This window comes from Bombina bombina, chromosome 3 (genome assembly GCF_027579735.1).
Source record: "Bombina bombina isolate aBomBom1 chromosome 3, aBomBom1.pri, whole genome shotgun sequence".
NCBI lineage: Eukaryota > Metazoa > Chordata > Amphibia > Anura > Bombinatoridae > Bombina > Bombina bombina.
This window is the reverse complement of record NC_069501.1, coordinates 1,079,774,752-1,079,800,634: the sequence shown is the minus strand read 5'-3', so window position 1 is coordinate 1,079,800,634 and position 25,883 is coordinate 1,079,774,752. Positions and strand designations below refer to the sequence as shown.

At 38.8% G+C, this 25,883-nt stretch overlaps 1 protein-coding gene across 1 annotated transcript in view; it reads left to right on the top strand.

Moving 5' to 3' along the window:
- The window catches only part of SPRYD7 (SPRY domain containing 7), a 107,227-nt gene that overhangs the window by 55,291 nt on the left and 26,053 nt on the right, over positions 1-25,883 (top strand). The window contains exon 2 of the mRNA XM_053708373.1: positions 8,959-9,075. Within this exon, the coding sequence (XP_053564348.1) occupies positions 8,959-9,075 (117 nt within the window). The remainder of the gene's footprint in view (positions 1-8,958; positions 9,076-25,883) is intronic.

The window sequence follows — 25,883 nt, the reverse complement described above, 5'->3', positions numbered from 1 at the left end:
TGGAGCAACGCTGCAAAGCAAAACTGATTACATTTCCTGCATGTATCCGCAGTGACGTGCAGTCATAGGAGGCATGTGAGGCAGCGCCTGACCTGTCCTATGTGTGTAATTACACTTTTTTAATTATTTAAATTAAAAAAAGTTGGGGGTGTTTTTGTTTGTTTTTTTGTAATTCCAATGGACCCCCCATATCCCCCCACCCCTGCTGCCACGATCGTGCAATTTCATAAAACTTAACTAGCCCGCAAGCACACATTCCATCCATCCATATTGTGCAAGGAAAGAGAGGCTGTGAGCCATTCAGCTCCCCTCCCTTTGCGCAATATGGGTGCATTAGAGCAAATGAGCCGCTATAGACTGCCACCCAGTGGCACTTAAAGGGATATTCCAGCCAAAATTGGGAACCACATGGATGCATTTCAGTATCGAACAGAAGCATTTTTGTAATATACATGCATTAGCAAAAATGCTTCTAATAAAAGCTATAACTGTTTTAAAAGAGTATTTACATATGCAAAGTGCACCAGCATTTTAACCACAGTACTTGCTCAGAGAGCCTTAGGTGCTTGTACCATCTGGTAATGATTCAATTTGTTAATTGCTGACATGATACAAGCCCCAGTGATGATCTGAGCAGCTGCAGTATTTAAAATGTGGGTGCAGTGACAATATCTAGCTATACTTCACATGCACGTGCAAAGAAAAATGTTAACACTAAAACAGTGATAACTTTTACTAGAAGCATTTTTGCCAATACATGTATATTGCAAATGTTTCTATTCAAAGATGTAATCTATGTGCATTTAAATTTTGACTGGAATGTCCCTTTAAGCATTAAGTCTCTAAATTCGCACGGCTCATACTACTCAATAGAGGCTATATTATTATCCAGCCTCAGCATAATCACAGCCAATCAGCACCCCACTCTCCTTTCAGATTATCAGAGAGACAAGCTAGCTGGTAGGTCTGGGCGCCGGGCGGGAAAGAGCCAACAGAGGCGCAGACTCAGAGTGTCTTGGAGTCAGAAGAGTCTTCAATGCCGCAAGGAGATGTTGGCAGCCTGGCAGGGTAATTATTTGTAAAACTGACACTTGCAGTGTCCCCATTACCTTAGTCGACTCGTAGCCTTAGCAGTTAGCACATGTGAACTTCAACTGACAGGTTTTGTGTTGTCATCGACGTTTCAGGCAACACAAAACCTGTCAGTTGAAGACGTTCACATGATTGTATGTGGTATGGGTAGACTACTCTGTCTGACTCTGACTTTTCCCGGTGCCTGGGCTGCTGCAAGCTGGGCTGGCTGACCTGTCAAATTAGAATAGAGCAGCATCTATTCCTGCAAAATATGTGTTCTGTTTAATTTGTACACCGGCACTTTGTTCCCCTTTTGATGCCTCCCCCTTGCTTACATGCTCAGCTCATACTTTTATTCTTACTACGCTGTGACAGATTTATTAGGGCAGTAGGAGACCGGAGGTCACGTTAGTCTTTAGCTGGAAACTAAAGATGGCAAATGAGACTAGCAGTAAATTCTTTAGCAGAGGATAAGAAGAACCACGCTGCAATACTTTGTAGTAAGTACTGTTGCAGCACTTCAAGAAAAATAAAGTGTGTTTTTTGTTCCAGTACCTAATATATCTCTCACTGCTCTGATTTATAAGACATTGTTTATGTAAACACTGTAGCTCTGCTTCAGCTAATGTTTGCTCCAAATTGCAGGCATCCACACTTTCAAAACTAAAATATATATATATATATATATATATATATATATATATATATATATATATATATATATATATATATATATATATATATATATATATATATATATATATATATATACATACACACACATATATACATACACACACATATATACATACACACACATATATACATACACACACACATACACACACACACACACACACATACATACACACACATTTCTATGTGTGTATATATAAATATTTTATACAAAATTCTGTTGTCTTGTGTGTTTATCTTTCTATCTAATCTTAACATAATATATAAATATAGGGCTGATCTTTAATTTTTCCAGGGCTGCTTTTCATTCCCAGCACTGTTTAAGTGCAGTTTTACTGTGGTGCTGCTGAGTTTGCCTCCATTTTCTGTTTTTATTGCAACAAGACTAGTGCGATAAAGGGGCACAAAAGGATTTGCGCTATTGAAATCAACCACCAAGTGATCCAAAAAGCTAAAACATATGGCGAATTAGTATAGGGAGATAATACATTTTAATGAGCTACTATATATTATTTAGGCAAATGAAAAATATGAAAATTACAAAATAAAGATTACACAATTAAAAACATACAGTCAAATGCTATATTATAAGAATCTCAGGAATTGTTGAGTGGCTCACACATTTCAACGTATATCATCTTCTGTGTGTGTTTTTAACGGTGTGTTTTTATTTGTGTAATCTTTATTTTGTGATTTTCATATTTTTCATTTGCCTAAATACTTGTATAGTAGCTCATTAAATTGTACTATCTATCTCCCTATACTAATTCACCCCCCACCCATTTATAATCTCACAAGTAAAGTGGCACAGCACTGTGTTTTGAAACTGTTGGTGTACTGTTTAAAATAATTCAAAGTTCAAACATGCTGCAAAATAAAAAAAGGAATAGTAGATAGTACTGAAAGCTGTATGTATTATTAAGTCATTTCATGCAAGGATTAACAAATTTGTTACAAATCTAGCAGCAAGCAAAGATATACAAAAGCCATTTTAGGAGCCAGATATATTTATTTCTGTAAATAAATATATGTAGATTAATTTTTTAAAATATTAGTAGTCCGAATTAAAATTCACAGAACTGTTTATTTTTTATTATTTAATTATTAATATGAGTGTAAAACTGTGAATTTATACGCTAATGTATTTAGAAGACAGCAGTGGGAATATTGATAACTCTCACATTGCATAAATAATAATCTCATGTTCCTTATTTGGGCATGAGACATATTTATGTGGGATAATACTGCTGTCTTGTTGTTTTGTAATAGTTTTAGTGTACGTCGCAACAGGGCTTGTTGTATAGTGATTCTGTGACACATCACATTTCCTAAATTACTGCCATAAGTATCAACAGGTAATCTCAACCAGCTTGTCTGGACACACTGGTGTGTTACAGCACTTGCTTAGGGGTATCAAGGAATGTTATGGCAGGAAATGTGGACAACCTGTTAGACACTATTAAAATAATAATAAAACAAATGTAAATATTTATTTTTAAATTTTTCACTATTACAGATACATTTTAAAGTTTGTACAATGAGCATAGTGCTTTTTTTTTTTTTTTTTTTTTTTTTTTTACTATAGATGACAATGTAATTTGGGTTTGAAAAATAATTCAGGGCATCGCAAGTAAAAAAGGTAGAGATATGGATATGTAGAGATGTATAGTTTTGCTTATTTTTAAATAACATTCCTCTGATTTTCAGACTCTTAACCAAGCCCCAAGGTTTTAGGAGAATACCCTACTGCCATATACCTACTCCAGCTTGCTCCTGTTTGTTTAAAGGGTCTTTTTTTATAGGCGGGGGAGAGGGAAGTGTCTGCTTTTTCCAATTCTCACTTGCAGAGGGCTTTCCAGCTACATTTTTAACAGAGCTAAACTGGGAGCTTCTAAGTAAGTTTTTAAACTGTTTTATACTGGATTTTCTAGATCAGTATCTGTGCATATTCTTTATAGTAGTGTCTATTATAGTGGTGTCTATTACATGCAGTTATATGAAAATTGGTGTATAATAGATGTGGTAGATATGTGATAGTGAGGGCAGTTAAGCAAGATATGTGTACTTATATTTTTTTGGCTTCCAATCTACCATCTGTCATTAAGTGCAAACTGTGTAGTGCAACTGCATATTGAGGTATGCACTGGTTCAGCTATAATTAAAACCTGCCCTGTTGGGGGTACGTGCTGCCCGCGGCATGTGCGTTTCTCCGGCGTATCATATCTAGTGCCTCACCAGCCTCTGACGTCACCGCACGTCACTGAGTATCCTATTCTTTCTGCATATATGCTGCATTTTCTGAGGTGACCCAGCATGTTAAGCCTTGGGGTATGCACACACTTTTATTGCCTGTTTTATATTTGACATTAAATATCTACAGTTGAATTACAGGAAAACATAATTTATGTAAGAACTTACCTGATTCATTTCTTTCATACTGGCAAGAGTCCATGAGCTAGTGACGTATGGGATATACATTCCTACCAGGAGGGGCAAAGTTTCCCAAACCTCAAAATGCCTATAAATACACCCCCCACCACACCCACAATTCAGTTTAACGAATAGCCAAGAAGTGGGGTGAGAAGAAAGGAGCAAAAGCATCAACAAGGAATTGTAGTAATTGTGCTTTATATAAAAAAATCATAACCACCACAAAAAGGGTGGGCCTCATGGACTCTTGCCAATATGAAAGAAATTAACTTATCAGGTAAGGTCTTATATAAATTATGTTTTCTTTCATGTAATTAGCAAGAGTCCATGAGCTAGTGACGTATGGGATAGCAAATACCCAAGATGTGGAACTCCACGCAAGAGTCACTAGAGAGGGAGGGATGAAAATAAAGACAGCCAATTCCGCTGAAAACTAATCCACAACCCAAATCAAAAGTTTTAATCTTTATAATGGAAAAAAACTGAAATTATAAGCAGAAGAATCAAACTGAAACAGCTGCCTGAAGTACTTTTCTACCCAAAACTGCTTCTGAAGAAGAGAAAACATAAAAATGGTAGAATTTTTAGTAAAAGTATGCAAAGAAGACCAAGTTGCTGCTTTGCAAATCTGATCAACAGAAGCTTCATTCTTAAAATCCCAGGAAGTAGAAACTGACCTAGTAGAATGAGCCGTAATCCTCTGAGGCGGGGATTTACCTGACTCCAAATAAGCATGATGAATCAAAAGCTTTAACCAAGATGCCAAAGAAATGGCAGAAGCCTTCTGACCTTTCCTAGAACCAGAAAAGATAACAAGTAGACTAGAAGTCTTTCTGAAATCTTTAGTAGCTTCAACATATTTCAAAGCTCTTACCACATCCAAAGAATGTAAAGATCTCTCCAGAGAATTCTTAGGATTAGGACACAACGAAGGGACAACAATTTCTCTACTAATGTTGTTGGAATTCACAACTTTAGGTAAAAATTTAAATGAAGTCTGCAAAACTGCATTATCCTGATGAAAAATCAGAAAAGGAGACTCACAAGAGAGCAGATAATTCAGAAACTCTTCTAGCTGAAGAGATGGCCAAAAGGAACAATACTTTCCAGGAAAGTAATTTAATGTCCAAAAAATGCATAGACTCAAACGGAGGAGCCTGTAAAGCCCTCAAAACCAAATTAAGACTCCAAGGAGGAGAAGTTGGCTTAATGACAGGCTTGATACGAACCAAAGCCTGAACAAAACAATGAATATCAGGAAGATTAGCAATCTTTCTGTGAAACAGAACAGAAAGAGCAGAGATTTGTCCTTTCAAGAAACTTGCAGACAAACCCTTATCTAAACCATCCTGAAGAAACTGTAAAATCCTAGGAATTCTAAAAGAATGCCAAGAGAATTTATGAGAAGAACACCATGAAATGTAAGTCTTCCAAACTCGGTAATAAATCTTTCTAGACACAGATTTGCGAGCCTGCAACATAGTATTAATCACTGAGTCAGAGAAACCGCTATGACTAAGCACTAGGCGTTCAATCTCCATACCTTCAAATTTAATGATTTGAGATCCTGATGGGGGAAAAAGGACCTTGAGATAGGTATGGCCTTAACGGAAGTGGCCAAGGTTGGCAACTGGACATCCGAACAAGATCCGCATACCAAAACCTGTGTGGCCATGCTGGAGCCACCAGCAGTACAAATGAACGCTCCATTATGATTTTGGAAATCACTCTTGGAAGAAGAACTAGAGGCGGAAAGAGATCAGCAGGTTGATAATTCCAAGGAAGTGACAACGCATCCACTGCTTCCGCCTCAGGATATCTGGACAGATACCTGGGAAGTTTCCTGTTTAGATGAGAAGCCATCAGATCTATTTCTGGAAGCTACCTTATCTGAACAATTTGCAGAAACACATCTGGGTGAAGAGACCATTCTCCCGGATGTAAGGTCTGGCGACTGAGATAATCCGCTTCCCAATTGTCTATACCTGGGATATGGACCGCAGAGATTAGACAGGAACTGGATTCCACCCATGCAAGTATCTGAGATACTTCTTTCATAGCCTGAGGACTGTGAGTCCCACCTTGATGATTGACATACGCCATGGTTGTGGCATTGTCTGTCTGAAAACAAATAAACTATTCTTTCTTCAGAAGAGGCCAAAACTGAAGAGCTCTGAGAATCTTTGAAAAACCTTAGTCTGCCCCCTACCAGCTGCGCTGGAATGAGGGCCGCACCTTCATGCGGACTTGGGGGTTGCTTTTGGTTTTCTAAAAGGCTTGGATTTATTCCAGACTGGAGAAGGCTACCAATTGGAAACCGTTCCTTTAGGGGAAGGGTCAGATTTCTGTTCCTTATTGTGACGAAAGGAACGAAAACGGTTAGGAGCCCTAAATTTACCCTTAGACTTTTTATCCTGAGGCAAAAAGCTCCCTTGCCCCAGTAACAGTTGAAATAATAGAATCCAACTGAGAACCAAATAATTTATTACCTTGGAAAGAAGAGATAGCAATGTTGACTTAGAAATCATATCTGCATTCCACGTTTTAAGCCATAAAGCTCTTCTAGCTAAAATAGCTAAAGACATATACCTGACATCAATTCTAACGATATCAAAAATGGCATCACAAATGAAATTATTAGCATGTTGAATAAGCTTAACAATGCTATACACGTTAGGATCTGGTACTTGTTGCGCTTTCCAACCAAAAAGTTGAAGCCGCAGCAACATCAGCCAAAGAAATAGCAGGCCTAAGAAGACGACCTGCACATAAATAAGCCTTCCTTAGATAAGATTCATGTTTCCTATCTAAAGGATCTTTAAAAGAAGTACTATCCGCCGTAGGAATAGTTGTACGCTTTGCAAGAGTAGAGCGAGCCCCATCAACTTTGGGGATCTTTTCCCAAAACTCCAATCTATCAGTTGGCAAAGGGTGCAGTTTAAAAAAAAAAAAAAAAAAACCTTAAAGAAGGAGTAAATGAAGTACCCAGACTATTCCATTCCCTAGAAATTACATCTGAAATAGCATCAGGAACTGGAAAAACCTCTGGAATAACTACATGAGGTTTAAAAACCGAATTCAAACGCTTACTAGTTTTAATATCAAGAGGACTCCTCCATATCTAATGCAATCAACACCTCTTTTAATAAAGAATGAATATACTCAATTTTAAATAAATATGAAGTTTTGTCAGTGTCAATATCTGAGGCAGAATCTTCTGAACCAGATATATCCTCATCAGAGATAGATAAATCAGAATGCTGTCGGTCATTTAAAAATTCATCGAAATTATGAGAAGTTTTAAAAGACCTTTACGTTTATTAGAAGGTGGTATAACAGACAAGGCCTTCTGAATAGAATTAGAAACAAATTCTCTCACATTAACAGGAATATCCTGATCATTAGATGTTGAAGGAACAACAGGTAATGGATTATTACTAATGGAAATATTATCTGCTTTAGAAAGTTTATCATGACAACTAACACAAACTACAGCTGGAGGAACAGTTACCATAAGTTTACAACAAATGCACTTAGCTTTGGTAGAACCGACATCAGGCAGCAGAATTCCAGTAGTAGATTCTGAAACAGGGTCAGCATGGGACATCTTGCAATATGTAATAGAAAAAACAACATATAAAGCAAAATTATCAATTTCCTTATATGACAGATTCAGGAATGGGGAAAAAATGCAAACAGAATAAGCCTCTGGAAACCAGAAGCAAAAAGAAATAATGACTTAAATAATGTCAAAATCTGGCGTCAAGTATGACGCCCAAACTGACAAATATTTTTTGGCGCCAAAAACGTCTGCAACAAACACGAGTATCATAGATGACGCAACTCCGTGCAAACTCTCGGCGCCAACTAAGACACCGGAAATGACGACATAAAATAAACAAACGTAATTCTCATGCCAAAAAGTCTCGCGCCAAAAATGACGCAATAAATTATAGCATTTAGCGCTCATATATCTATCTATCTATCATCTATCTATCTCTCATATAACATATATTTAGAACTTTACATATGAAGTGCCAAACCATAGCTGAGAGTGTCATAAATAAAAGGAAACATACTTACCAAAAGACACTCATCTACATAAAGTAGATAGCCAAACCAGTACTGAAACGAGAATCAGTAGAGGTAATGGTATATAAGAGTATATCGTCGATCTGAAAAGGGAGGTAAGAGATGAATCTCTACGACCGATAACAGAGAACCTATGAAATAGATCCCGTAGAGGAAGACCATGGTATTCAAATAGGCAATACTCTCTTCACATCCCTCTGACATTCACTGCACTCTGAGAGGAAAATCGGGCTCCAGCCTGCTGTGAAGGGCATATCAACGTAGAAATCTAGCACAAACTTACTTAACCACCTCCATAGGAGGCAAAGTTTGTAAAACTGAATTGTGGGTGTGGTGGGGGGTGTATTTATAGGCATTTTGAGGTTTGGGAAACTGTAAATGTATATCCCATACGTCACTAGCTCATGGACTCTTGCCAATTACATGAAAGAAACACATTTTTGTATTTATATTTTTTTTCTGTTTTGTGGATATATTTCCACACATGGTAGTTTGAGATCGCTACGGCCCAAAAACGTTCACTGTATACTCTGTTTATAGTAAAACTTTGCTTTGAAAAAACGCCAGTGAGTGCTTGCTTTTTTCTGGATTGTACTATTGTTTGGCAAGGCACCCTGGGAGCTATAAATATACATATTCATGTAACAAATATATTTTGCTTTATAGGAACAGATGTTGTGATCGTCAAAAGTGGAAGAAGAATCTGTGGTACAGGTGCCTGCCTTGCCAATGCACCGCTGCATCAGAACAAAAGCTACTTTGAATTTAAAGTCCAGTCCACAGGTTGGTGTAACACTTTTAGAAGCCTGACAGTGCACATAAAGCTTATACTAAAGTGTTTTGGGGGTTTTTTTTTAGTGTCAAAATGCACTGAACTATTGGAACTGTATATGGTCACTGATTATACAGAAGTAATTGACATTTAGTAAGATAGACATTAGATGTCTACATGTTTATCAAATGAAATGTTCAAGCTTAAATAGAATCCTTTTGTGATACACATTTAATTAGCAAAAAATGCTTCTAGTAAAAGCCATCACTGTTCCAGTGGTAGCTGTTACTCTGCTAAGGAGCACTGAATGAGAGCCGTCAGGGGTGTATACCGTGTTAACTTTATTGCAAATTGATTGTTTAACCCCTTCGCTACCATGAAGTTCAGACAAAAACTTGCCCAAAGTATCGCAGAATTTGTAGCATTTTTGCTATCGCTCTGTTTACACTGACTTTTATTATTTGTTTATAAAAACTAAATACTTTTTTTGGGGAGGGCATAAAAAGAGCTTTCAGCTAGCAGTTAATTTTATAATCATTTCTTAATTCTGAGAATAATCACATTCCACAAAAACCTGTAGTTTTCTCACTGTAAAAAACATATTGTAAAAATGTGTTGATTTGCAACCTCTGATTCAGCTAAGACCAAACATGTAAATATATATTTTATTATTTTAAGGTCTTTATCGCCAGCTATGTCTAAAATTATGCATTGGGGTAACTCATTTGGTATAGCAGAACTGCCCAAATTCCTAAAACGATAAATATTTTTAAACTAGGCAACCCAAGGTTTTGATCTAGGCCCATTTTGGTATATTTCATGCCATCATAAGACAGAAAATAGTTAACTTTTTCGCACACAACTACTGCAGTCATAAGACAAATGGTTGTAAAAGTTTTTTGCTAGGATCCCCTTTTTATCAAAAATGGCAGACATAGCTTTGCCATTTATTTTTGATACTTAAAAGCCACTAATTGCAGATGCCCACCACACCTTTGAAATTCCGGACAGTGAAGGGGTTTATCAGTTATGGGTAAAATGTATTGTAGTGCAGTGATTAACCTCTCACCTGACACCTACCACCTCCCCTGATTCCTCTCAAACACTCACTTAGCACATAATTTTACAGTTTGAGACTTATATTTGTAAATTCCAAGGGGATCTCCTGTGCATAATGAAACTTGAATATTACAACCTCAAGGTGTTCACTGAACCTTTATTAAAATTATTTTGCATTTGTCTGCTAAAATATTTAGGGAGCAACCTCACATTTTTAGTAGGTAGATAAGAGTGTTGGTATATAGATAGTAAAATTATTCTAAACATTGGGAGTCATGGTTTGCTGGATTTCTCAAGCCCTGCCATAGAATTGAGGTTCAGGCGCTCACTGGTCATTCTGGAAAAGGAGATATCTATAGAACTCACTCGCTTTTGCTCTCTCCTCAAAAAATAGAATTTCATGGACAAAAGGAGGGCACTCACAGGTCTTAACTCTTCAAAAGTGTATTTTTTATTTGATGATTCACATATAAAATAAGTCGACGTTTCGTCTACAATAGTGAGCCTTTTTCAAGACAATCTATAAACAAATAAAAAACAATATACATTAATCTAAAGTGCTGCAGAATATGCACACATTATCACAAAATTAGTTCATATATTAACACCCCCAAAAGTCTTCCCTTTATTGATACATCATGATATTAAAACATAATGATATTTGAAGATCAGTGGTTGGGACTTCCTGTGGGAGGAGCGTTGAGGAAGGTGTGCGCGCTCCAGCTCCTCTGTTTGTGGAGCAACCAGCCAACAGATTCCCAGCTACAGAGCCCTATTGCTGGGAGAAACGATATACCCTGCCCGGGGGAAGTATAGTGGCATCAGGAAGTCCACAAACTCCTTTTTAGGCTGACCGGATTCAGCCGCAAGCACAGAACCGAGGCGGAAAAGATTGTGGAAACCAGCGTGACCAGCCAAGACTTGCCGGTTACATCACAGCAGCCGACAAGAGACACACCGCAGCCGATAAAGGGAACAAGGCATATTCAAAGTTGCCGGCAGAGTACCCCGATACGGGTGAGAGGTGCCCCACCCGGGACAGGGAGCCTGGCTTAGCGGCCAAGACCAACTGGGAGAGAGCCCTGGAGGAAAGCAGTAGTATTCCTTAGGTGGATTGCCAAAGACCGGTTATAGAATACTTACCGATCCAGGGAAAGAAGTTGTTCCGTGTGAACAGCAGAGACCGGAAGCATCTTACCACCCGCCCCCCCCCCCCCCGTAAGTCGGCACAGACAAGCGACGTCACACCTGTGAGCCAGGTAGTGCGTGGAGAGTCGGCGCCTGGTCGCCTTAGAACGCTGTGGCCGTAAGTGATACGCACAGACCGAGGTCCTCCTGGGAGAGAGAGGTATGCCAATAAGCACAAACGCAGTGTATATGCCGTGAAGACAGCGGGGGGTAAGTAAGTAACATTTCCTAAAGACTGTAAATTGATGATATAATTAATACTGAACTGCTGTTGAATGGCTTTTTCCCCATAAACTTAGGGGGTCTCCTGTGTCAAAATGGTAGAATGTAGGGTTGCACCGATACTATTTTTTTTTTTAAGACTGAGTACAAGTACCGATACTTTTTAAAAATACTTGCCGATACCAATTATCGATACTTTTTTAATGTCATGTGACAGTGTCCCAAGCACAATACAGACTAATGATTTAAGATAGCTTCTTTATAATTATGAAGAACTGTAACTCAAAAGATATTATGAAATAATAAAACAATTTTATTTGCTTGTTGTCACAAAGTTCTAAAAACTCGAAGAAATTTCACACGTTTATAAATAAAAATATTACATTCAAATATATTCATAATAACAACAATAAATAACAAATGTAATATCACAACCAACCAAAAGTGCAATGCAGTAAAAAATATACCAGTGCACTGTTTAAACATGGGGAACAACACTATGGGCTAGCTTACATTTGACTGGTAAGCTTTACCAATGCTCACTGCATGTGCAACTCTATTAAAGTCTATTGAGTTGGAAATGTGAACAGAGCATTGGTAAAGCTTACATATCAAATGTAATCTAAATCTAGTACTATTATTGTAAGATGTGTGTTCATAGGATTTAACTTAATTTTTTCTATGAACGCTCTTCCTGCAATTGTATAAGCTAATGATGTTCCTCAGAGTATAGTATGTTTTGAGCATAATTGTGCAAGAGAAGAACTAGCAGTATAACAGGCAATCTAGCAATTATAATAATTTTTGAAAAGTTAGTAGCAAGTTCTTTTTAAAGAACAGAAGCATCTCTGTATGTTCAGCTATACGTCTGTTTCTGCTATCAGTAATGTCGTTTGATGCTAAGCTGAACAGTCTCATTTTCAGCACTACTGCACGGGGCAGAAAGATCATTTTGGGCCATTTTAGCCAGAGCTTGAAATCTCAGTTTATTAACTACCCAGTACTTCAGGGGTTTGTCTGAACAAGGTACGGTGATCTCTCTTACAATAATACAATACAACAGCAATTTGCATTGGAAGAACAGAAGTGAACCATTTTTAGTTGAGTCTCCACTACAGCTTAAAATGAAATGGGAACATGCAGTTTGAAAAACCTCCACAGGATAGAGTATGGGTAGGAAGTGCAAGTATCGGTGCATTTGCATGAGTACAAGTACTCATGCAAATACTTGGTATCGGCACCGATACTAGTATCGGTGCAACCCTAGTAGAATGCCAATGCGGGTGATTTTGGAAAGACTAGTTAAAACCCTGGCTAAGAAATACCAATTAAAAAACAGAATTAACTAAATATTACACGCTGTTGCCTGATCTGAGCCCGCCGAATCTGTGCCTGCTAAGAACCCCGCACTCCACCCGGGGGTACGGAATTTTTGCTTCACAGACAGCATCCCTCGGTCTTCTTTTCACATTTTGCCTAAACTGCTTGATCACCTAAGAAAAAGGCACTAGCCTGTAAGCAGAAAACGTACGTACAGTGCAAGCAAAACAGTTGCCATCAGGACAAGGTGTGGACTTGGAACTGAACCGAATTATAGCATATAATCTCTTTATTCTGCCTGTATTCCCCCCCCCCCCCCCCCCACCAGCTCCTTCCTTGAACGGTACTAAATCAGGTGGTAGGGTGCAAGCAGAGCAGACATAGAAATTGGAAAGCCAATTATCCTGCTCCGGTTCTGGGGATTCTTTTTTCTTCTACTCCATCCTACCTTATTATAAGGCAAAAGGGAAAGTACTGATAACGTGCTTATAACCCAGAACAGCATATTGAGTACAATCTGTTTGTGATACCCTTATGGAAAGACAAAGGGGAGACTTTGTATAATCTGAGGTCCTGTTTATTTATCTACTGTACAATTTGAGGTTCTCCATATTTTCCTTTTTTTTTTTTTTCTTCTTTTTAACCGGGAGTCCTTTTCTACTAAAAAATGCTTGTTTGTGTAAATGTATGGTGAACATATAAGGGTACGCTGTATAATAGACCACAAGCTTACCATAATATTGGTCAAATTTTACAAAGACCATCAGCATCCGTAAGAATAATTATATGCTTAAATGTCCAATAGCCAGTAACTGTGGAGAACGTGTAAGATCACAATACAGGCTCTCAGTTAGAGGCAGCAATCTTAGACTTCTTCTTATGGTGTCTGCACATTGATAGCTGCATATGCCTAAAAGTCTATAAAATATAAGGTTCATAGAAGGTTAGATAGTTGTGTTTACTAGCCTTAGGTGCACATTAAGAGGGGGTCTTTTTTCTTTTTTTTTTTCTTTCCTTTTTCTTGGCTTTTTGCCCTCGCCTCCTCTGTTTTCCCCCTCTCTTTCTTGGTGTATATAACTCTTGAAGTAAAAGGATTGTTGTACATCAAGGTAATCACACAATTTTAAGCACTACAGCACATTGGTAAATTTAACCACATATGTATCTTTTAAAAGGCTTTAGAGAACATATATTGCATCTGTCCCTGCTTTCCTTTTTTCTTCTTTTCCTTAACCTTTTTTTCTTTTTCTCCCAAAAAATTTAAATGTGAGTCGCTAATATTGCACAGAAGATAAGCACGAATACATCAACATAAATGTTAAGGGCTGTATGTTATTTGCTAGGCAATTGCTTTGGGACCCATACAGGTTTTTGTAGCTAAAAGATCATAAATACTGAATGTGAGTGGACACGCAATCAAATAGGTGAATTAAATATGTGAATCATTACTAAAACATAGAGGTGAATTATTATTTGGTGCAGAGTCACGTAGCCTAGTAGGCTCTGGATCCAGCCTCATCTCGGAAGTAAAGCATGGCTCTATAGGGTAGCAACAATCTGTAATACACAGCACCCCACAATGGGCACAGAATCAAAATAACACACATTTAAACATAGAATCATCACTGTACCTAGACAAAATTTAGGGATTTGTGTGTGCTTAATCACACATACAAAGGATTACTAGCCAACAATAGTGTCTGAATACACCTCACTCTGTTATTCTTAATAAATATTCAAGTCACCACTATAGATGTATAAGCTTCAGAAGGCACCGGATCCAGTCTGATCTCGGAAGTGAAGCAGGGCTCTGTAAGGCAGTAATAATTTGTTGCATACAGAAACGCATGAGATAGCAAGTACTAAATAATACCTATTTAAATAGACAGAAGTACAATCGTTACAGACTTAGCCATAAATAGTCCAGGAAGTCAAAATTTCTAAAGAATTTCTAAACCCTAGCTTATGGACAAATACATGACAAGTATGAAAAATAAATCTCCAGCTATGCCCCTTAAAGGGGATAAAAAACAGAAATCGGTGCAGGAACCCGGCACAGATATAAGTTCAGAGAGCCCGGGCAAAAATCAAGACACACAGATGACGACAAACCAGCTAGCGGAACAATTACTTCCTCAATTTGAACTAGTAACGAAAGAGATAATAGATCTATCTCAGGAAGTAAGACAATTTTCAGTCAGAATTTCAGAAGTGGAGGCTAGGGTAAACATACAGGACATAAACATAGCTGAAAATACAGAAAAAAGGAAGTCATTACAGCTAAAAGTGGAAGATCTGGAGGATCGATCCCGCCGGAATAACATCCGGGTGGTGGGGCTCCCAGAAACCAAAGAATTTGAGGATTTACTGAGATTTGCAGCTAGTACGCTCCATAGGCTGCTAGGGATACAGATGGACAAGGGCATACTCAAAGTTGAGCGAGCCCACAGAGTAGGCAGTGTCAGGCATCCTACAGACGGAAATACACGCCCCAGGATGTTGTTAGTTAGGTATCTAAACTTCCAGGACAAGGTTAACATCATGCAACACTATAGGAAAACACAAACACTGTTAATTGAATGGAAAAAAATCCTGTTATTTCAGGACTTCTCCTCTGAAACATCCCTCAGGAGAAGGGCAATGGCACCAATCTGTTCAGGCTTAATCAAAGCAGGGCTAAAAGCAACAATGATATATTCTGCGAAAATAACTGTGCTAAGCATGGAGGGGAGAGTGGTATTAAACTCTGTTAAGGAAGACAAAGATTTTTGTCAGGATAACAACATTGAGGTGTGAAAAATCACAAGTCTCTGTATACTACCCAAAATGAATGAATGATAATGACACAGAAACCGAGAAATGTAAGCGCAGGCTCTATGTTGCACGGTGGGTTGGGGGGGGGGTGCGTGGGGACCGAGAGGGATGGATTTTTCTCCATTTTCTTCTCTTTTTTTTTTTTCTTTTTTTTTTTTTTTTTTTTTTTCTCTTCTCTCTCTTGATTATTCTGGTTATCTAAGTTGGAAATAGGATAATAATGACTGTACCTTTAAATCTAGTTTCGTGGAATGTGGGAGGGATAACTTCCCCCATCAAACGGAGGAATGTTTTGAGAATGCTGAAATCTGAGAAACCAGATATTTTTCTTCAGGAGCTGCATCTGAAAAGTTCTGAGATAGAGAAATTGAAAGTAAATTGGGTTGCAGAAATAGTGGCAACACCATGTAATAAGCGTGGAGTGGCCATCATTATAAATAGAAAGCTTACATATAAAATATTAAAGCAAGATCGCGATCCCCAGGGTAGGTACATTGTCCTTCAGATAGAGGGTGTAAGTTGGATGTTTTGTAACATATATGGCCCCAATAAGTTTGAGAAACATTTCTGGCAAAAGATTCAAAAGAAACTTACGCCCTATCTAGGTCAGAACTTGATTATAGCAGTGGACATGAATTTTACTCTGTACCCCGAGATGGATAGGTTCAGAACCAGATGTAGCCAGTCAAATTATCGAGAAGCCAAATATTTCAGGAATTATGTTAAAGCACTAAAACTGAATGACATTTGGCGGTCACAACATCCAGATGACCAGACGTATACATGCGAGTCTAAGGCGCACAGGAATTTTTCGCGCATTGATCTATTTTTGATAGGTGAACAAGTAGCTAAGTTCGAGATGGAAACCAAAATTGCAGATATTATCCTTTCATATCATGCCATTATTAGTCTTAAAGGGACACTGTACCCAAAAAAATTCTTTTGTGATTCAGATTGAGCATGAAATTTTAAGCAACTGTCTAATTTACTCCTATTATCATATTTTCTTCATTCTCTTGGTATCTTTATTTGAAAGGCAAGAATGTAAATTTAGATGCCGGCCCATTTTTGGTGAACAACCTGGGTTGTCCTTGCTGATTGGTGGATAAATTCATCCATCAATAAAAAAAGTGCTGTCCAGAGTACTGAAACCAAAAAAAAGCTTAGATGCCTTTTTCAAATGATAGCAAGAGAACGAAGAAAAATTGATAATAGGAGTAAATTAAAAAGTTGCTTAAAATTGCATGCTCTTTCTGAATTACAAAAGAAAAAATTTGGGTTCAGTGTCCCTTTAAGATCTGGGCAGATACAAATAAATATTAGAAGCAAGGGGAACTCATTCCGCTTCCCAGCATATATGAGTAAAAATATTCATTTTTCAAATTGGTTGAAATCAAGATGACAAGAGTATTGTTCACAGAATGCAGAGTATAAGACATTTTCTGAGAGGCAGGGAAAGCGGTCATGCATGGAGAAATTAAGGCATATATGATCAATCTAACCCGTAAAAGGAGAGCGAGAGAGACACAGCTGGCGAATCGGCTTAGAAACGCATATGACAAATACCTTAAGTGTCCGAATCAAGACACTTGGAGTAAATACATATTATCTAAAACAGAGAGGATTTTTTTAGAGAAAAATGGGCAGGGGAAGATCTTAAAGTTAGGGCTATGTATCAAGGCCATCAGGGGGTCTCTGCTAAACATTTGGCAAAGATAACAAAGTTTCGGAAAAAGAAAAATTTAATATCAGCAATCAGAGAAGGAAAAAATATCCTCACTAAATCTTCAGAGATTAGAGAAGCATTTTTTAAATATTATCAAAACATTTATTCCAGTGGCAATATAAATTAGTGTCATGGCGCAGTTCTGGGACAGAATTAAACTGCCCCGTATATCTTCTGAGGAATTGAATCAAATTAATGCAGTGCCGAGTCGGAGATAGTAAAGGTAATACAAAGGACGAAAACAGGCAAAGCACCAGGCCCGGATGGCCTCTCAATCGAATTTTATAAAATATTATTAGATACAGTAGGTGATACATTATTGAACCTATATAATGACTACTTTCAAAGAACACACACTGAAGTCACCCTACTTCTCCGACTCAGTTGTCACCCTCATACATAAGAAAGGGAAAAGCCCAGATGAACTATCAGCTTACCACCCAATCTCCCTGTTAAATCCGGATTACAAAATAATCACGTCAGTTATGACAGACAGACTTAAAGTTGTGGGCAACCTGATACACACAGATCAGGCGGGCTTTATTCCGAACAGGAACTCTGTTCGTAATATGAGAAGAGTCCTAACAGTTTTGGACCACTTTCACTGGGCCAACCAGGAAGGCAGAAAGAAATATACAAATAGCACGAACAGGGATATAGCACTAGTCACGGTAGATGCTGAAAAAGCTTTTGACTCTATTGACTGGAATCATCTTATAACTGCTCTCGAAAATTTCGGTTTTGCAGGCCAACTGGTTGACCTGGTGAAAGTGGTCTACAACAAACCAAGATCGCAGCTACTGATGAATGGGGAACTAACACAATACATAATTTTAGAAAAAGGAACATGTCAAGGTTGCCCGCTATCCCCTCTATTTGACCTTGCCCTGGAGCCTCTGGCAGTATATATCAAACAAACAATACAACCGGTTAAGGTAGGTAGGGAGAGCTTATTGATATCTCTCTATGCAGACGACATACTCCTATTTTTGCAGAATACCATAGAAACCATTCCACGATTTATTGAAATTATAACTGAGTTCAGCTCATTCTCAGGGTATAAAATTAATTCCAAAAATTCTGAGTTACTATGGATAAACAAAACAAGGCAAAGTATAAATCATATCTTCAGAGAAGTTAAAGTTATTAACTACTTAGGGATCAAGATAAGTAGAAACCCCAGTGAATGGTATCGATTAAACTACAGTGAATTTTTTGAGAATATTCAAACAGACTTAAACAAATGGAATTTACATTATCTGTCAATATCGGGAAGGTGTATGTTAATTAAAACAATCTTATTCCCTAAGATTCTCTTCCTTATACAATATTTACCCATATTTAGAACTAGAAAAGATATTAAGTATAATAAAGCTTGTACCACCTTTATTTGGGGGAAAAAGAAACCAAGAATATCTTTGGAGAAAATGAGCAATTTATAACAATATGCAGAGTTCTCTATTCCAAATATTAAGTATTACAATCTCGTAGCGCTGGCAAAATTTGGAATAGATTGGCTGACTAAGACAGAATACATAACGTATTATAATCTAGATTCTGAGTTGATTACGCCTTTTAGTCCACAAGCCATACTACATTGTCCATACAAGAAATTACCATATAATGTGAGTGTGATAACGTTCGCTAACATCATTAGAGGATGGCAGCAATATTGTAGGCTAGTTGGGCAGGAATTCCGTGTGTCCCCATATCTTCCTATTATCGGCTGTGTTGATTTTCCACCAGGTCTCAATTACAGATTGTTCCAGGAATGGAGAGAGAGAAAGGTTTGAGTCAATTTGCTCAGTTAAAAGATGAGAGGGACGGGCAGACGCAAACCTTTCAGAGCCTGGTAGAGCAATATCACCTTCCAGTTAAGAATTTCTATGCATACTTGCAGGTACGTTATTACATTGAAAAGCTCAATAGAGAAGTGGAAACCGATTGGGGGCAGGCCCAGATAGTAGCGGATCTAAAGTTATACCAAGCAGGGAAATGGTCAATCTCTTGGTGGTACCAGAAAATTGTAATGATCAAAGGACAAGTACATATCATCCAAGTTAAGGATAAATTTATTAAATATTTTGACATGTTACAAACAGATGATATAACGGAAAGCATTAAACTCTCCGCTGAGGCAACTACTTGCATCAGTTGGAGAGAGACACAGTGTAAAGTAATTAATCATTTTTATCTGACCCCAACAAGAATGGCCAAATGGACTGCGTTTAAGGCAGGGAACTGCTTCAAATGTGTAGAAGTAGAGGCAAATTTGTTACGCTGTATATGGAGCTGCCCCAAAGTCAGACAATACTGGGCACAGATTCAATATTGGTTAAATTGCCATCTTAAAAGCATGACAGAGTTACAGGCGCACCAAATATTAAAAAAAATAAATATATAGATAACATTGGTGACAGACATCTTATTAATCTTGCGATACTGGTGGCACGTAGTCTGCTTTTCAAAAAATGGAGACAAAGAGAAATTCCAAGTATTAGAGAATTTATTAATGTTATCAAAACCCAGATGATTGTGGAAAGGCAGAATTTGAAGGTTGGATCGGATAAACAATATAGAAGTTACTTTAGAAAGTGGGAAAGTTTTTTATAAGTTCTTGGACCCCGGAGTTGCAGATTCAATTTCTTGAGCCGTTTCAGAACGCAGTCCCATTTCTAACCTTTATCATTGCCGGAGTTCTACCCAGGCAATGGATAACAGAGAGGGTTAGGTGAGAGAAGCAAAATACCAAGAGTAGGATTCTTTCTCTTTTTTTTTTTTTTTCTCCGTCTCTCTCCCGCTTTCCCACCTCCCTCCCTTCCCCTCAGGATCAGAAGGAAAAGAGAATAGAAGGTAATAGACATTAAATATGTGGGATTCATGGCTTGCATACTCTACTTTAAACAATGAATGGATGTATGTAACACATCCAGTTCTTTGACTGGGATTTAGTGAAAGCGGCCTCGGTCCGCTATTTTTTAAAATATTTTTTTTTTCTCTAGCTTATACACTATGCACCATGGCCCAAAAGTGACTGTATATCATTCTAGTCATCCCATCTTCAGTTATTCAAGTTCTATGGCATAGGTTCATGGGTAACCCATACACTGTTTCGGAGGCTTATAAAACCATATTTCACTCTAGATTACCTCAATCTATCCTAGATTTAATGTAAAAGCCCTATGGTGGCCTGCTAATATTACAGGACGCTGCGATAAATACAAGTCTTAAAAAATGAGATATCAGTATAGGTGCAGTTATGTTATTTTTTGAAGTGCAAGGCTGAGAGAATGCCAACAGATCAGTGTTCTTGATTGGGATATATATGAGTATACTATAACATGCAGCCCTCTCAAATGCTTAACTTCAGTATGTAATTTTTCTTTGTCATGTGTTAATATGTATATTTTTCTCAATCAATTGCTTAGAGAGCTGGCCTTAGACAATATGACATCAGCGAGGGTGTACTCTGTGTAGTCTTCCCGATGTTTGTCTAGGTTGGCAAGCTTACTGTTCGCAATATGCGTATAGCTTTCACTTCTTGTATTGCTTTTTATTGGGGGGGGGGCGGTTTACCTGTGTTTGTTACTGACACATATCTCAATAAAAAACTATTTAAAAAAAAAAAAAAAAAAAACATAATAAAAACCCGACATTTGTAACATTTCCAGCAAACAGTGTGATACATATCAGCATTTCATTGCAGACGTAACGGACATGTGCATAGTAATATACTTATGGCAAATGAGGGGTTGATAACCCTGGCACTGTTAACTTTCAAAGTGACAATTGATTCCAACATAATAATGAACCGTAGAGGATCTTGGTAATCTAAAATACATACTAAACGCACTGAAATCAATATTAATGGCTTAGCCGGATATCACATTGCAAACTGTTATTAACGGAGACAATATCCACATTAGTATCACTATGCAGCTCACAGTATATAAGTATCACGATGTATAAGTGTCATTAAAGACCATTCAGTAGCTTAGCATGATACAATTGTAGCGTCTCACGCTACTATTCCCAAAGACAGGTATATAACTCTAACTGGGTTTCCCTACTGATATACCCACTCTGGACTATGTCATTCTGCCGCTATCACCTGACTGTGGGAGTGGAAAGTGTGTGTCTAAAGGGCTGCTGGCGGTTCGTAGTAATAATAGATATAAAGTATACGAATATCCTAATAGGCTGGAGTTATTAGTTAGTTCAACCACCTAGGTACCGCATTATATATGAACAATATGCCTGTATACAAAGCAGTTTAACCCCTGACTTCTCGTACTTTCACTAGATCATGCTACGGGTATTTATAATTTACAAAGATTTATTACAGTTCATATAACACAATTCATGATTCGTTTAAAAAGCACATAAAATAAGAACGAATCGTACAACATTCAATGATGTATTTTTGTGATTATTTTGAAAACATTCAGATAATGCAATCTATAATGTAACTATAAAATTTTCAATTAGTTATATTATGGTCAATCAAAATTTTGTGGTATTAAACCACCCCTCATGTTGTGTTTAGATTAACGTGGGAATAAGCATGGGTAGACTAAATTTGTCACCATAGTTGGGTCCTAATTATATACTCATTTTGTGATAGTCTTGAAAAAGGCTCACTATTGGAGCGAAACGTCGACTTAACTTATATGTGATGTGAATCATCAAATAAAAATGCACTTCAAAAATTGAACTGAAGGGCATGCCTAGTATCATAGGTATCCCCCCCCATGATCCGATCTTGGCCTTGAAATGTCATGATCGCATGATTTCGCTTTTCCAGCAAGTGTTTCATCTGAACTTTGTTCTGATGTTAAACACTTGCCCCAAGCATTAAGGAGTTAAAGTACAAATATTTATTACAAAAGTGGCATGAGCCTTGTAAACCATTAAGGGTCACTCTTTTTGTTTTAAACTGTATAATAAGTACTACTTGGGGTATCACAATTGCTGTGGTGCTAAATTGGGTAACTTGTTAATTTATTAAGTGCTACTGTGCTTTACCGTCCCTCATACTCTTTAGTTAACAACACAGACTGAGATTGGGGGGGATAACACAAGGCTTGATAAACCCAGGTGCAAGGGCATGAGGGGAGACTAGAAAAACAAAATTTATGCTTACCTGATAAATTTATTTCTCTTGTAGTGTATCCAGTCCACGGATCATCCATTACTTGTGGGATATTCTCCTTCCCAACAGGAAGTTGCAAGAGGATCACCCACAGCAGAGCTGCTATATAGCTCCTCCCCCAGCTGTCATATCCAGTCATTCAACCGAAAACAAACAGAGAAAGGAGAAACCATAGGGTGCAGTGGTGACTGTAGTTTAATTAAAATTCAGACCTGCCTTAAAAGGACAGGGCGGGCCGTGGACTGGATACACTACAAGAGAAATAAATTTATCAGGTAAGCATAAATTATGTTTTCTCTTGTTAAGTGTATCCAGTCCACGGATCATCCATTACTTGTGGGATACCAATACCAAAGCTAAAGTACACGGATGATGGGAGGGACAAGGCAGGATTAAGCGGAAGGAACCACTGCCTGAAGAACCTTTCTCCCAAAAACAGCCTCCGAAGAAGCAAAAAAAATTTGGAAAAGGTGTGAAGCGAAGACCAAGTCGCGGCCTTGCAAATCTGTTCAACAGAGGCCTCATTTTTAAAGGCCCAGGTGGAAGCCACAGCTCTAGTAGAATGAGCTGTAATCCTTTCAAGGGGCTGCTGTCCAGCAGTCTCATAGGCTAGGCGTATTACGCTCCGAAGCCAAAAGGAAAGAGGTTGCCAAAGCTTTTTGACCTCTCCTCTGTCCAGAGTAAACGACAAACAGGGAAGATGTTTGACGAAAATCCTTAGTAGCTTGTAAGTAAAACTTCAAGGCACGGACTACGTCCAGATTATGTAAAAGACGTTCCTTCTTTGAAGAAGGATTAGGACACAATGATGGAACAACAATCTCTTGATTGATATTCTTGTTAGAAACCACCTTAGGTAAAAACCCAGGTTTGGTACGCAGAACTACCTTATCTGCATGAAAAATCAGATTAGGAGAATCACATTGTAAGGCAGATAGCTCAGAGACTCTCCGAGCCAAGGAAATAGCCATCAAAAACAGAACTTTCCAAGATAAAAGTTTAATATCAATGGAATGAAGAGGTTCAAACGGAACTCCTTGAAGAACCTTAAGAACCAAGTTTAAGCTCCACGGGGGAGCAACAGGTTTAAACACAGGCTTAATTCTAACCAAAGCCTGGCAAAATGCCTGGACGTCTGGAACCTCTGCCAGACGCTTGTGCAAAGGAATAGACAGAGCAGAAATCTGTCCCTTTAAGGAACTAGCTGATAATCCTTTGTCCAAGCCCTCTTGGAGAAAGGACAATATTCTAGGAATCCTAACCTTGGATTCACCCCAATAAAGATATTTACTCCATATCTTGTGGTAGATTTTCCTGGTAACAGGCTTTCGTGCCTGTATTAAGGTATCAATGACTGACTCGGAGAAGCCACGCTTTAATAGAATCAAGCGTTCAATCTCCATGCAGTCAGTCTCAGAGAAATTAGATTTGGATGATTGAAAGGACCTTGTATCAGAAGGTCCTGTCTTAGAGGCAGAGTCCATGGTGGAAAGGATGACATGTCCACTAGGTCTGCATACCAAGTCCTGCGTGGCCATGCAGGCGCTATCAGAATCACTGATGCTCTCTCCTGTTTGATTTTGGCAATCAGTCGAGGGAGCAGAGGAAACGGTGGAAACACATAAGCCAGGTTGAAGAACCAAGTCGCTGCTAGAGCATCTATCAGCGTCGCTTCTGGGTCCCTGGACGTGGATCCGTAACAAGGAAGCTTGGCGTTCTGGCGAGACGCCATGAGATCCAACTCTGGTTTGCCCCAATGATGAATCAATTGAGCAAACACCTCCGGATGGAGTTCCCACTCCCCCGGATGGAAAGTCTGACGACTTAGAAAATCCGCCTCCCAGACAGGTGGCAAGAGTGGCACTCTGCCCAGCGAATTATTTTTGAGACTTCTAACATCGCTAGGGAACTCCTTGTTCCCCCTTGATGGTTGATGTAAGCCACAGTCGTGATGTTGTCCGACTGAAATCTGATGAACCTCAGTGTTGCTAACTGAGGCCAAGCCAGAAGAGCATTGAATATCGCTCTTAACTCCAGAATATTTATTGGAAGGAGTTTCTCCTCCTGAGTCCACGATCCCTGTGCCTTCAGGGAGTTCCAGACTGCACCCAAACCTAGAAGGCTGGCATCTGTTGTTACAATTGTCCAATCTGGCCTGCGAAAGGTCATACCCTTGGACAGGTGTACCCGAGACAACCACCAGAGAAGAGAATCTCTGGTCTCTTGATCCAGATTTAGCAGAGGGGACAAATCTGTGTAATTCCCATTCCACTGACTCAGCATGCATAATTGCAGCGGTCTGAGATGAAGGCGCGCAAATGGCACTATGTCCATTGCCGCTACCATTAAGCCGATTACCTCCATACACTGAGCTACCGAAGGGCGCGGAATGGAGTGAAGAACACGGCAAGCATTTAGAAGTTTTGATAACCTGGACTCCGTCAGGTAAATTTTCATTTCTACAGAATCTATAAGAGTCCCTAAGAAGGGAGACTCTTGTGAGTGGGGATAGAGAACTCTCTTCCTCGTTCACTTTCCACCCGTGCGACCTCAGGAATGCCAGAACTATCTCTGTATGAGACTTGGCAACTTGAAAGCTTGACGCCTGTATCAGGATGTCGTCTAGATACGGAGCCACCGCTATGCCTCGCGGTCTTAGAACCGCCAGAAGTGAGCCCAGAACCTTTGTAAAGATTCTCGGGGCTGAAGCCAACCCGAAGGGAAGAGCTACAAATTGGTAATGCCTGTCTAGAAAGGCAAACCTTAGAAACCGATGATCTTTGTGAATCGGTATGTGAAGGTAGGCATCCTTTAAGTCCACTGTGGTCATGTACTGACCTTCTTGGATCATGGGTAGGATGGTCCGAATAGTTTCCATTTTGAAAGATGGAACTCTGAGGAATTTGTTTAAGATCTTTAGATCCAAAATTGGTCTGAAGGTTCCCTCTTTTTTGGGAACCACAAACAGATTTGAATAAAAACCCTGTCCTTGTTCCGTCCGCGGAACTGGATGGATCACTCCCATAACTAGGAGGTCTTGCACACAGCGTAGGAATGCCTCTTTCTTTATCTGATTTGCAGATAGCCTTGAAAGATGAAATCACCCTTGTGGAGGGGAAGCTTTGAAGTCCAGAAGATATCCCTGAGATATGATCGCCAACGCCCAGGGATCCTGAACATCTCTTGCCCACGCCTGGGCGAAGAGAGAAAGTCTGCCCCCTACTAGATCCGTCGCCAGATAGGGGGCCGTTCCTTCATGCTGTCTTAGAGGCAGCAGCAGGCTTTCTGGCCTGCTTGCCTTTGTTCCAGGACTGGTTAGGTTTCCAGGCCTGCTTAGA